The 14446-nt window shown below is 36.8% G+C and overlaps 1 protein-coding gene across 6 annotated transcripts in view; it reads left to right on the forward strand.

The window, feature by feature from the left end:
- RAB9A (RAB9A, member RAS oncogene family) overlaps window positions 1-8224 on the forward strand; it is an 87551-nt gene extending 79327 nt beyond the window's left edge. For all 6 annotated transcript variants that reach the window (XM_039339827.1, XM_039339828.1, XM_039339833.1 and 3 more), the window contains one exon: window positions 7062-8224. In XM_039339827.1, coding sequence (XP_039195761.1) covers window positions 7062-7701 — 640 coding nt within the window. In that variant the 3' untranslated portion in view covers window positions 7702-8224. The remainder of the gene's footprint in view (window positions 1-7061) is intronic.
- The last annotated feature ends 6222 nt before the right edge of the window (window positions 8225-14446 follow it).

Genomic DNA, 14446 nt, shown 5'->3' on the forward strand with positions numbered 1-14446 from the left:
CCAAGTCATCTGCAAATGCTTGCAGTTTATAAGTTTCACCTTTTCTTTCTAGTCCTTTAATTTCTATATCTTCTCTAATATTTCTGTTTAAAACTTCCAAGGTTAAGATAAATAACAGTGGAGATAGTGGACATCCTTGTCTTGTACCTTTTCTTATGTCAAAATTATCTGTGTAGTCTCCATTCACCATCATTTTTGCTGTTTGTTTATGATATATTGTTTCAATCGTATTTATAAAGTTTTGTCCAAAGTCCATTATTTTTAGTTGTTGAGTCATAAATTACCAGAAAACATTATCAAACGCCTTTTGAGCATCTAAAAATATTAGTGCCAATTGTTTCCCTGGATGCAGTTCATAAGATCAACAAAACCTAAATATAAGTAAACAAAATGGAGAAAGAAAATTGATTTTTTTTCAGTAAACATAAATGGACTGAATTCCCCATCAAAAAGAAATAAAAATTTCAAAAAATTACAGAAATTAAACATTGATGTAGTTTGTTTGCAAGAGACACATATAAAAAAACAATATTATAAACTCTTGGAATACCCCAAAATTGGGAAATTCTATTATGCATTAGCACAACAGAAAAAAAGAGGAGTAGCTGTATATGTTAAAGTGACAATAGATTCTAAAATGATTTATTCAGATGAAGAAGGAAGAATTGTGATGGTAGAAATATTGTTACATCAAAAATGAACACTTTTGGTAGCAATATATGCACCAAATAATAAACATGAAGAATTCTATCAAAATCTCCATAGAAAAATAACAGAAATGGAAAAAATATTTGTTTAATAGGAGACTTTAATGCAATAGTAGACGGGACATTGGACTACAAAAGCAGCAAAACAGGAAAAAGTGGAAGATTTTTTTTAATATGATAGAGGAAATTGGGGTACAAGATATTTGGAGGGAAACTAATCCCAAAAAATTACAATATACATTCTATTCGAATAGTCATAAATCTTGGTCCAGAACTGACATGATTTGGATGACACATGAATTAAGGACTAATATGCAGATTGAAATAGAATTAGGTACATGGGCAGATCATAATCCTTTAAAAATGACATGGAAAGGAATACAGAAAAAAATAAGATGGACTTTAATCAATCCATATTAAAAGAAAAAGAATTTATACAATTAGCAAAAAGAGAAATGGAGTTCTTTTTTTAAAAAAAAAAAAAGAAGAAGAAGATACAACACTACAAAATGTATGGGATACAGCCAAAGCATATTTTAGAGGTGCAGCTATAACATATATGGTGAAAAAAAAAAACAAAGAAAAAAGACAACAGTATATACTATTAAGGGAGGAATTTAAAAAACTAGAATTAGGACTACAAATATATCCACAAAAGAAAATGAAAAAACAAATGGAAATAATAAAACATAAATTAAATTTAATGGAATCAGAAAAATTGGCACAGCAAGTTAAAAGAGCAAAACAATTTTTTTTCAAAAATGCAAACAAACCAGGGAGATGGTTAGCCTATAAACTTACAAAACAGAAGAAGAAAAAACTGATAAATAATTTAGTAGATGAAAAAGGCTCTTCACAATTTAAAAATGAAGAAATAAAAAAGATAATTAAAGAATATTATGAGAAACTATGATACAGAAGAAATTTCATGGGAGAAAATGATTCAATATATCGAAAAGAATACCAAAAATTTCAGAAAACTTTAAAATAATGTTAAATGAAAAAATAACAACGATGGAATTAACAGAGACTATAAGAAGACAAAAAATGAAAAAACACCGGGACCAGATGGGCTACCGGCAGAGTTATATAAATGTTTACAAGATATACTAAGTGCACCATTGAAAGATGTGTGTAATGAACTTCTATTGGAGGCTAATGAGCAGTGCCTGGTTTCTTCCAGATATAATGTTTAGAATTGAGGCCAAATTCAATCCTTGGTTTCATCAGACCAGAAAATCTTGTTCTTCAGTCTGAGAGTCCTTCAGGTCCTTTTTTCCGAACTTCCAAAAGAGCTTTCATGTGTTTTGCACTGAGGAGAGGCTTCAGTCTAGCCACTTAGCCATAAAGCCCAAATCGTTGGAGGGCTACAGTGATATTTGTTCTTTTGGAACTCTGTCACATCTCCACACAGGATCTTTGGAGCTCAGTCAGAGTGACCATCGGGTCCTTGGTCAACTCTGTTACTAAGGCCCTTCTCCCCCAATTGCTCAGTTTGATCGACGACCAACTCTTCGAAGAGTCCTGACTGTGTCAAACATCTACCATTTGAGAATTATGGAGCCCACTGTGCTCTTAGGAGCCTTCAGTGCAGCAGAAACTGGATTGTAGCCTTCCCCAGATCTGTGCCTTGCAATAATCCTGTCATACCAGTCTGATACCTTAGGAAAGAAAAGCCCTTGACTCCATTTGATTGAAGTGAAAGGTAGTTTTACTAAAACATGCTGGTTGCAATAAAGTCAGGCAGAATCTGAGTTTCCCACGCAACAATACAAAACTTTCCTTCATTCCCCATCCCTCCCCCCATGACCAATCCAAACCCAGCCAATGTGATACTGCTGAGATGTTTTGGAAATGCTGAGGTGTTTGGGCTGGTAAATTTTCCCACTCAGTTTAAAAGGCCTTGAAGATGTCTGGCATGAACTGGTTCCATGTTGATCCGCTCTTCCTCAGCTGTCATTCCCCCCTCCCTAATTCCCACAATAGATGCATACAGGTTTATTGCCCATTTGTCCTTTGATAGCAGGACACCAGCGAGGTGCCAAGCTGACAGTGATGGACCTAACAAATTCTGTGTCTGAGCTCTGTACACAGTTCCTTTGACCTCATGGCTTTTGTTCTGCTACAGTATGCATTGTAAGCTATGAGGCCTTCTATAGAGAGGTCATGTCCAAGTCATGTCCAATCAATTTAATTTACCACAGAATATTTTGGAGTTTATTGTATATCTAGTGCAGTGGTGGCGAACCTATGGCATGGGTGCCAGAGGCGGCACTCAGAGCCCTCTCTTTGGGCGTGGTTGACGTCGCCCCAGTCCTAGGCCTTCAGCTGGGTTTTATAAAATCTTTTCGCTTTAAGCCTCCACCACCGTGTACAAAAAAAAAGGTTCAATCAATCAGTCAATTTCAACTTCTCGTGGGAAAAAAAGTTGGAATTGATTGAACTTTTTAGTCCCAACCAGTTTGCTGTTACCACTGCAGTCATGCCCACCCAATGGGCCACACCCACCCAATGGGCCACACCCACCCAATGGGCCACACCCACCCGGCACCCGACGATGCATAAGTGGGTTTTGGGTTGCAGTTTGGGCACTCGGTCACTAAAAGTTTCGCCATCGCTGGTCTAGTGTATACCTTTTGATCCATTTTTGTATATTGAAAATAGAAAAACATTGTTTTCCATTCATAGTTAATTATAAACTAGCACTATTTAAAGTGCAGCATCACCACAGTTTATATACTCTAACCTTATGAATATTTTTTCCTACTATACTACAAATGACAATTTCATCTCAAAAAGAGGATCATAGTATAATATTGGCACTGTTACTATTGGATAAAGCAGTGGTTCTCAACCTTTTTAATGCCACGACCCCCAACCGGTCGTAAGTCGAGGACTACTCAACTGGTCGTAGTCGAGGACTACTCAACTGGTGCAGCACCATTTGCAGATGGGACTTTTGGCGGGCTCAGCAGGGCAGAGACAGCCTGGACAATTCCTATTGGCTTTTGAAAGCCAATAGAATTAGACTCTGTTCAAGAGAGTCTATTCTATTGGCTTTCAAAAGCCAATAGAATAAAAGGAAGTAGCACAGCTAAGGAAAAGGGGGAAAAAAATGGCAGACTGCGTTGTTTGGCAACCCCAGTGAAATGGTTGTTCGACCCCAAATGGGGTCCCGACCCACAGGTTGAGAACCACTGGGATAAAGTAAGGTCATTTTAATTTTTTTATTTTAATGTTGATGTATTTTCTAATAAGAAAAGGCCTCTGGGTGGGAGGTAGACAGCATTGCTTGCAAAAAGTTGCCATTGTACAAAAATAAAGTAGAAGATATCCAAATTTCCCATGATTATAGAGCATGATTTCTTACTATTGAGAGCAGTATTCAAGGGAAAACTGAGAGTAACTGATACTAATATACCAATTCAAAAGCAAATAGAATATAAGGAAGTATCTATCAACAGATTTTTTAAAAAAAAACCTTTATTCTTTGGAATAGTTCATTAATCAGAAAATATTTTATTGCTTTGTCAATAAAAATGCAAAGTTGAAAGAAACAAAATCAGCCAAATAATTGATGCCTAAGGAAGATTGTTACTATTTAAGCATGAAATGGATCTTACCAGAAAGCAGTTACATAGATAGGTGAGTAATGTACCAAAGTTTGTTTAACTTATTGAACACAAGAAGCATTGAGTTCTTTGTTCATATATTCAAGTGTCATTTCTTGGTTGTATAGTACTGTATTATTTTAAAAAAATATTTGTCATGTTTTCTGCATCTAGATACAGAGAAACTATTTTAAAGGAAAATATGTTCATTGAACAGTAACATAAATTTACTCTGTTCAGGGTTTCATTTGAAATAGCATCACTGCATTTTTACAGTAATACTTTGTTTTCTCTAATTCCTTAATCAGCAACAGAGTGAGCATTTCATTTAAAATAAAAACAATGTAGAGGCTGTTATTTTCTGAATAAACACAATATTATGTATGACAAACTGCAGAGGAAATAAATAGTCTCACTTACTAATTGTAAATTGTAACAATTGCTGAGCAATGTGGTTGTAAAGTGAAACCTGACTTAGGGCATTAGTTATGGCTGTGGTCATTAAGTGCAAGGTCACATGACCATGGCTTCTGACTTACTATTGACTTCCATGTTGACTTTGCTTGTTGGAAGCCAGCTGTGAAGGTTGCAAATGTTGATTATGTGACTCTGGATTATCATAAATGCATACCAGTAGTCAAATGCCTAAATTGTGATCACATGACCATGGGATGCTGCAATGGCTGTATGTTTGAGGAGTATTGTAAATCTCCTTTTTCAGGCTTCAGTTCAAACAGTTGCTGAATAAGCACTTGATAAGCAAGGATTGCCTGTAGTGCTATATAATGATTGCTGACCATAATTCTGCAGATTGATAAGCAATTTCTCTTTTAAATGCAATAAACGGATATCATTAAGGCAATGTAAGCACAATGAATTTTACAAGCACTATACATTAATAACATTTTGTCACATTTAAGGAAATTGAATCATACTGGTTTGAAAAAGGTTGACTATACATAAAATAAATTTTCTGAGTACTTAATAAAGAAGGAGTTATCAAATAGGGCTTTATGTTTTATAAGTTGTAGAATATTTATATTTTATAATTTGTATTTATATTTGTATTTTTTATACTTTTTAAGGTTCACAGCACCTAGAGTCACAGTTTCAGTTGGGTGGCCTTATAAATAAATGGATAACTATAACAAATATATTTATATTTAATGTGTCTTACTATTTGGCAAATTAAAGTGTTTACCCTGATTACCTAGGCCAGTGTTCTTTAACCTTTCCAGCACAGAGGGGGGGTGGTTTTGTGTGAGGGGCAGCTGTGCACGTGTACACAGCTTCATTTATGTGAGCAGCAGGCATAAGTGGGGCTGTGAGTGCTGGCACCCACTGCTCGTGTGAGGCTATGAATGCCGGTGCTGATACCTGGGTTACAACTGCTGCCACCCACCATTCATGGTGAGTGGGGCTGTGAGTGCTGGTGCTTGCATGAGTGGGGCTGCGAGTGCTGGCATCTGCCTGCACATGTGCTTACAGCCCGGTTGTGAATAGGCTACTGCTACAGTTTGGGGACCCCCTGACCTAGGCGATTCTTATTAATATAAGACCTGAAATTGAGGATAATTCTTACTATCTGGGTTTTACTGAAAATGTTTTTAAACATGATAGTCAGACTGTATAGGAGTATACTATCAAAGAAGGAGGTGGGGAATAAAGTGCTTTGTTTTGGTTCATACCTTTATATTTAGCACTACTTAGTCACTTTGAAAAGTTTGTAAGAAATGTATTTTTTCCTTTTGTTTTTACATGCTACTTACACAGTTCCCCCAAATTCTCTCTTAATTAGACTCTTGTTGTTCTTTGCATTGTTCTCGTCATATGACAGGGAAGTTGGAATTTTGCATCCCACCCCCCCATTTTGTCCAGTCTGCAGCATTGACAGGAGAGACGCTTACAGCTCGCATGTCTTCAAAATTAGACTGTGGGGAATGTATTTATTTATTTATGAGACTTATATGCCGCTTTAAGTGCAAGCACTCTCTAAGCGGTGTACACCAGTAAGCAATGTATATATATATATTTACATTGCCCCCAACAATCTGGGTCCTCATTTTACCTACCCCGGAAGGATGGAAGGCTGAGTCAACCTTGAGCCGGTGAGATTTGAACCGCTGATCTGCTGAACACAGTCAGCTAAAGTGGCCTGCAGTACTGCACTCTAACTGCTGCGCCACCTCGGCTCATATCTAAATTGCCATATTGCAATAATTAAATATTTAACAATTAAAGAGGGTGACTTGGAATCAAAAGTATAATGTAATCATATTAATGAAAATGCTATTAAAAGGATCTTTAAAAAACTTCAAGTCAAGTTTGATTTCTGGCGATGGTTTTCTGGAATGTTTTTCATTCCCATCCTAGTCCTAATAAGACTTGGCTCTTTCAAGATCAGCCAAGGTTGGTCAAGTGTTGCCACCCAAGCTTATTTTGCGTCATTATAGTGTCCTCTCCATTAGAGTTGTGGTTGTTCAGTTTCTAAATCATGTCTGACTCTCGGCGGCTCCTGTAAACCATAGCACACCAGACTCCCGTTCTCCACTGTCTCCTGGAGTTTTCATTCATGTTCATTGTGTCAATGACACTAACCATCTTATTCTTTGCTATCCCCTTTTCCTTTTGCCTTCAATCTTTCCCAACATCAAAAAATATTGATTCACTAGCATATAGTTAATATTTCATGTTGGTTTATATTGAAATGTTTGCAACATATGAATTTTGTTTTATTTTGCAGATCTGGAGATCATAAAGGATCTATTCTTGAAACAATGGCAACAAAATCATCGCTCCTTAAAGTAATTCTTTTAGGAGATGGAGGAGTTGGAAAGAGTTCAATTATGAACAGATATGTTACTAACAAATTTGATACCCAGTTATTCCATACAATAGGTGTAGAATTCTTAAATAAAGATCTGGAAGTAGATGGACACTTTGTTACAATGCAGATATGGGACACTGCAGGCCAGGAGCGGTTCAGGAGCTTGAGGACACCCTTCTACAGAGGTTCTGATTGTTGTCTTCTCACTTTCAGTGTAGATGATTCTCAAAGCTTCCAAAATCTGAGCAACTGGAAAAAAGAATTCATTTACTATGCAGATGTGAAAGAGCCTGAAACATTTCCTTTTGTGATACTGGGTAATAAAATTGATATAACTGAGAGGCAAGTATCTACAGAGGAAGCCCAGGTCTGGTGCAGAAACAATGGCAATCATCCTTACTTTGAAATGAGTGCAAAAGATGCCACTAACGTTGCAGCAGCTTTTGAGGAAGCGGTTCGAAGAGTCCTTGCTACTGATGATAGATCAGATCACTTGATTCAAACAGATATGATAAATCTTCACCAAAAACCTATGTCTAGTTCATCATGCTGTTGACTGTTTAGCTTTATCTCTTGGTTCAATTATCATTCTTAACTGGGAATAATAATAAAACATATGATTCATTGATGACACTCTAATATATTAAACTGTAATATTTTACTGCTTTATGTGCTAGCCAGAGGATTCTCTTCAATGTGACCTATTGCTAAATAAATGGTATCTGACATTTGGGGAAGGTATTAACTTGAGAATTCATTTAATTTAAATGTTGTTTGAATAATAAATTATATACTAAAACTTGAAAGTTCTAGAAGCACTATTTGGGGACTCAGATGAGGAATAGAAATTTTATATCTACATGTATATTTTGAGGTCACTAATCCATGTTTTGCTTCACTAAAACCTTTTTCATAAAGCAATATTAGTAGATAGTACATTTTTATTCACAATTGCATCTTTAATCTTTTTTTAAAAAAAATCTGATTTAATATAAACATTTTAAGGGCTTTTGCTATTTGTCTAGTGTCACTGAGCTGCCTGTAGATTTTAAGTTAGATAATAAATATGCATATATGGAGCCTGTGTGTGTTTGTCTTTATCTGCTCTTCTTGCCCAACAGTGGGCAGTAGATAATACATTACTTGGTTTGTTTAAAAAAATGAGATTGCAATCTCTCTTAAATCTTGGCATAAGTTGTCAGGTTTTTAAGCTACATTAGCTTGACTCAGTTTTGATTGAAATTCTGTGAATGAAATCCCAAACAGGTTTGTTGAGTTTGTGAGAACCAGTTACAGGTAGTCTTTGACTTTATGACAATTGAGCCCAAAATTTCTGTTGCTAAGCAAGGCAGTTAAATGAGTTTTGGCCCATTTTATGACTTTTCTTGCCACAGTTCTTAAGTGAATCATTGCAGTTGCTAAATTAGTAGTATGATTGTTAATTGAATTGGACTTCTCCATTAACTTTGCTTGTCAGGTCACAAAAGGTGACCACGTGATCCCTGGAGATTGCACCTGTCATTTGCCAGATGTCCAAATTTTGATTAGAATAGAATAGGAATAGAAAATAGAAATAATAGAAATATAAATAAAAAGAATAGAAGTAGAAGTAGAAATAGAAGCTGGAAGGGACCTTGGAGGTCTTCTTGTCCAGCCCCCTGCTCAAGCAGGAGAACCTATACGGTCTCAAGACAGGTGAATGTTTAGTCTCTTGAAAATCTCTGGTGATGGGGTGCCCACGATTTCTGAGGGTAAACTGTTCCACTGGTTGATTGTCCTCACTGTCAGGAAGTTTCTCCTTAATTCCAGGTTGCTTTTTTTAAAAAAAGAGACACTTAAAAAGCTTGTAATATATGTTTGGATGTAAAAAGCTGGAAGATGGTGTCAACTACATCTAGTGGCAAACTACAGCACTACAATTTATTATGCCTAAAGAAAACTTGTCTGGAAGCCCAGACTCAGATAAGACTTTTGTTGTTTTCAGAAACTTTCACTTTTGAAAACTGCAGCTGGGAAAAGGGGGGGGGACAACCTCTTGGGCTGCTGCTTATTTGTGGGGCAGAGACAATAAACTATTTTGAAACTGGCCTGCCTGGACTACAAATATAAATACTGACTTTGGGAGTCGTGTTATGGTATGGCGACTTCTCCGCCGGGACATTTTTAAGGGCTTTTAAGAAAAAGGATTTAACCTTCCCAGACGGATTGCCCTGGTGGGGCCCCCCCTCTCCTAAACGACGACAGCTCCAAAGCCGGCTCCGTAGCTCTTGACTACGAGGAGACTTCGACGGGAGGAAAGGGAATTAACCCATCAGGAAGCATTCCAGTCTGAGGATCCGTGAGGGTGACAGACAGATCTTAAATCAACAAAGGAGTCTGGAAAACGCCTGCAGGCAAGTATTGTAAAACAGGGGAAACCTGATCCCTTTTGGATCGGAAGAGGGGACTGATCGCCCCCTGAGAAGGCAAAGGTGGCATCCTTAAGCCTTCAATAGGCAGGATTGTATGGGAGGTTAAACCATTTTAGCTCATGCTGAGTGATCGATGGTAGTGTATTAGAGAGATGGGTGGGGAAAAGTCAAAGGAGAGCGTTGACCAGACGCCACTCCAGTGCATGTTAAAGAATTTCAAAAAGGGTTTTTCTAGGGATTATGGAGATCCAAAACCAAATCCAGCCATGTTAAAAAGATTCTGTGAATCTGAGTGGACTGCCCTGGGCGTAGGGTGGCCAAAAATGGGATCGGCGAATCCTGAACTCGTTGCACGGGTTCATCAAATTGTGACTGGAAATGGTTATTGGGACCAGTACCCCTATGGAAAATCAACATTGCAGAAAGACCGAGATGGTTAGCAAAATGTCAGATAGAGTGTGCAAAGATATATTTGGCAAGCCAAAAAGCCAAGCCTCAAACAAAAGCTAAGATTTTCAGCCAGGAAGATAGGGAGGAAATTGCCAGACCACCCCCCTACGTTCCTAGAAGAGAAGAAGGGAGAATAAATCAGCAAATTCCACCCCCTCTGCCTGAAAGAGAAGCCCAATTTCAGCCAGAAGCTGGTGAGTAAGGAAAATTAGCAACAGCTGGATCCCTTCAAGAAACAGATAAAAGCTTGAATAACTTTGAAAGTGAAACCTCAGTTTCTAGCCACACCAGGAGCAAATTAGAAATAAAAACAGAAGAAAATATTGCCCCAGAGGTGTTGGTTCCTGGACCAGATAACACTCCAGTTTTAGCGTCACCTTTGATGTTTGCAAAGCAGCTAATTATTGGACTCCAACATATGGTTGCGGAGGGATCGGTAATATTCACAATTTTATCCCAAAACATAAGTACTTATGCCCACCAGATGGATGTGCGGTCAAATGTAAGTGGTGGTCATGTATTAAGTGGCATACCCAAGACCAAAAGAGATAGACCACATCTTGTTTGAAAAGAATGAAACAAAAGCAAATTCCTGTGGAATGGATAACTGTAATTTGGTGACTCTCACAGTCAAGAATGGTAGTTGGTTCCTAGAACAAAATAGGTGGGAAAGTAAGAAATGGATGTTTGGGATAGGAATAGATACAAATGGCTATGACCCAATGTCAGAAATAGAAGTCAAAATTATAACTGCAACCAAAAGACCAGAACAAAAATCATTATTTTGGTCATATTATGAGGAAATGGAGAACCTACATATTCCTGAAGTACCTAGACATGTAACAAATACCTTTGTTAAGTTAGCAGAAGACATTGCCCATACTTTAGGCGTGTCTAACTGTTTTGTGTGTGGTGGAACAAACATGGGAGAAAGGTGGCCGTGGGAGGCACAAGAGTTAAATTATACCAAGGTACTGGAAATGTCTAAAAATAATAATTTAACGTATACAAGTGGGAAAGATGGTGATTGGGGTCTCACTTCCAACTTGGTAGGACATGTATGTTACTCAAGAAACAAGACAGAATCTTGTGTAGCAGTAGGTGACCTCCTATGCACAGGGATATGGGAAAATGGTAAATGGTGGTCTGGAACCAATGAGACCACTGCTATGGATCTTGGAATTAACAAGGCTGCTATAACTATGAAGGTTTGTAGGCCTGCAAGTTTTGTTAATTCTAGGATGTATTTTAATTCCTTGCTTGATCCCCTGTCTTATAGCCATGATTCGGAGGATCTCAGAAAGTACAGCCCAATTAACAGCAAAACATGAAACAATGTTAGCCTTATGGGAATATAAAATGGTACCTTCAGGAGATCCGGAATCAGAGGTAGAATAATGGAAGTTTAAGCTGGAAAACTTCCAAAAGGGGGGAGTAAAGTGGGAAAGAAATAGAATAACATAGAATAAAGAAGAATAAAGTAATAATAATAATAATAATGAAAAATCACTAAAAGCAAAAATCATGTGTCTGCATAATCTCTGAAAGAAAGCTGTGTTAGCCAAAAGCTGTATTAACAGTACGTGAATGACCTAATGCATATTTAGAAACATTGTATAAAAGTAAAAACTGCCTTCATTGTATTCCCATGAGAAATGGAGCTAACGTGTGAGAAACTATCTGAATGTTACACAAAGTAGATTCCATATACAATGTAAGATTCCATCTATGCTTCCTTTGTTCCTGATAGAAAGAAACTTATAAAGCTTTAGTTTAGACCCTCCCCCTTGTTCAGAAATTTGCTGATTGTTAAGTCACTTCTGAACCTTTTTGCGCAAAAATAAAGATCTCTCTTTCACCCATGGAATTTCGTAAAAGCCCTTTATTTTTTTAAGGCTTTATTTTTCCATAAGAATGGAGCTATTTCCCTATAGAAGAAACATGCATTATTGAGATGATGGAATACTTTGGATTATAAACCTTTGATAGATGAACAAATTTTAATTGCTCTTTTCTCTCTGGACAGAAAGGATGTGTTTTTCATTGGACAGAAAAATTTGAAAAATTCAAACTTTTATTTGCTGAGGGGAGACTTAAGGATGAACTGATAGGCTGGCTGTATAATTTGGAGTTCAAATGACAATTGAAACTCTTTAAATCTCTAAATTGATCGGACTATAAAGACTACATACAAAAACAAAATGGATATTCCATACTTAGCTTCAAATAGTAAAAAACCATCCCTAACACCTGTCGCCAAAGTCCCCAGCTTGATATACCAACAAGAAAATGTTGATGAATTTCAGAAATTCTATGTTAAAATCAATAAAAGAGACAATTGGCTTCCGGTTATGGTGTCGCGGCGAGGCAGACACTGGAAGATGAGCTCCGTCTTCCGCGTTTGATTTTGCCCCTCTGGGGGACCCTGAAAAGTGTCAAAAGCTTCCCCACAGAGGTGGCAAACAAGGAGGGGACCCTTGTTTGATCACAGGGGTGGCAGCTCTCCTGTTTGATCCAAGGAAGCCCTCCAAACCAGCGGGGGAAAGACTGACTACATTTGCATAGCCAGTCAGAAGCTGCTGTCAACGGAAGACACCAAGTACTACTAAGCAAGTTTACAGCAACATGGATGAAAATGGGTGAGATCTAAGCCCCTCTTTATGAATTTAAGACCTTTTCCTGAAAATCTGCCCAAAGTACTCCCCTGAAAGAGAAGGGAGAGGGAATTTCCACCCCATTCCCTCAGGAAAGCGGCAAATTAATTACCTGGGGAAAAGGAGAAATCTATAAGACTAACTTGTGTTTTCTAAGACTTTTTTTTTAAAAAGGCTGGAAAAGCTTATAAGTTTTGGTTTTAAAAACTGAAAAATGGCGTTGTTGACATCTGGTGGTGAATGTACGGCACTACAATTTATTTTTGCCTAAAAGCAACCTGGCTTAACGCCCAGAGTGAGATAAGACTTTGGCTGGCCTTGAAGCTCTGACTTTTGAGATTGCAGCTATGAAAATGGAACAGGCTTGGGACTGCTTATCTGTGTGGCAGAGACAATATCATTTTAAAATTGGCCTGTTTGAACTATGAACAAAAATACTGACTTCTAGAACTGTATTGTGGATCTATTCTCCTGAAGAAGACATATATACTATTGCCAGATATGATGGAACACTTTGGATTATAAATCTTGATTATTAAATAATTTGTAATAATTCTTTTTTCTCCCTGGACAAAAAATATATTTTTCTCATTGGACAGAAAAATTTGAACTTTATATCTGCTTAGGGGAGGTTTTAGAACAGCTAGTTGGTTGGATAAACTCATAAAGACTACTTACAAAAAATAAAATGGATGTTTCCTGCTTTAAAGGTGAAAAACCATCTTTAACACCTGTTTCCAGAAGCCTCAGTTTGCCATATTACCAAGAAAATACTGATGAATCACAGAAAGAAATTCTCTCCATGTTGAAATCAATACAAGAAACAATCACTTTAGCTCGTAATGAGTTTAAAAGAAACACAAAGGAGATAAAAGAACAATTTTTTAACTTTAATCTACAAACCCAGAAAATAAATACAAAGGAACCAGCAACTCAGAAAAAATAGAAAATGCTGACATAAATATTGATCTGAAGGAAGAAAATTGTGACCAGACTCAGATAAATGAAGACGTAGAAGACACAATGAGAATATTGGAAATAGAGCTGACATTCTACAGAGAAAGCTGTCAATAGAACTGTGGGGAATTGGAGAAGGAGGAAGGCTGTTTAATGAATATCAACAGGCCGATTCTTCCAAAAACACCTTAACTAAATTGATTCTCTGGACTCAAATAATATATACAAAAACAGAGGTAGAATTATTTGATGATCCAAATGTACTGACTTGGAAAGTTAGTTGGCAAAGGAAAAAAGCAAGAGTAAGACTGAAAGAAACAGAAGCTTTGACCTGTTAGAGGGGATGTTACATTATCAATTAGATGTTTGAATATGGTTAAGAATAGATTGTTAGAAATAGAAATATTATTATAATTAGATAGGATTTGTAATCAGAAGATCATATCTTGATATAAAAAGGAAAAGAAGAATATGTTAAGAATTTTGAAGAGGGAAAACTTTTGGTTACCTAAATATAACTTGTTTTGAAATTATAAATGATTGGGATATTTTGAACATGGACAGGGAATTAAAATTGTAAAAAGCGAAAATAGGATTTAGACTGAATAAATGGATATTGAATGCAAATGCAGTTAAGATATGTTTTGGTTAGAAAAGATATTTTAAACTGATATTGACATTTTTAGAAAAAATATAATAAATAGCGATAGACAATTCTATATTTACTTACAATAATAAGAATTGTATTTGCTTAGTGTGGAAAAAATGTTTACCATCCTCACTGAAACCGTTATATGTGGAGTTGAAACCAGCCTGACCAAAATCAACC

Source organism: Crotalus tigris, unplaced genomic scaffold (genome assembly GCF_016545835.1).
Source record: "Crotalus tigris isolate CLP2741 ecotype Arizona unplaced genomic scaffold, ASM1654583v1 scf7180000017740.2609645, whole genome shotgun sequence".
NCBI lineage: Eukaryota > Metazoa > Chordata > Lepidosauria > Squamata > Viperidae > Crotalus > Crotalus tigris.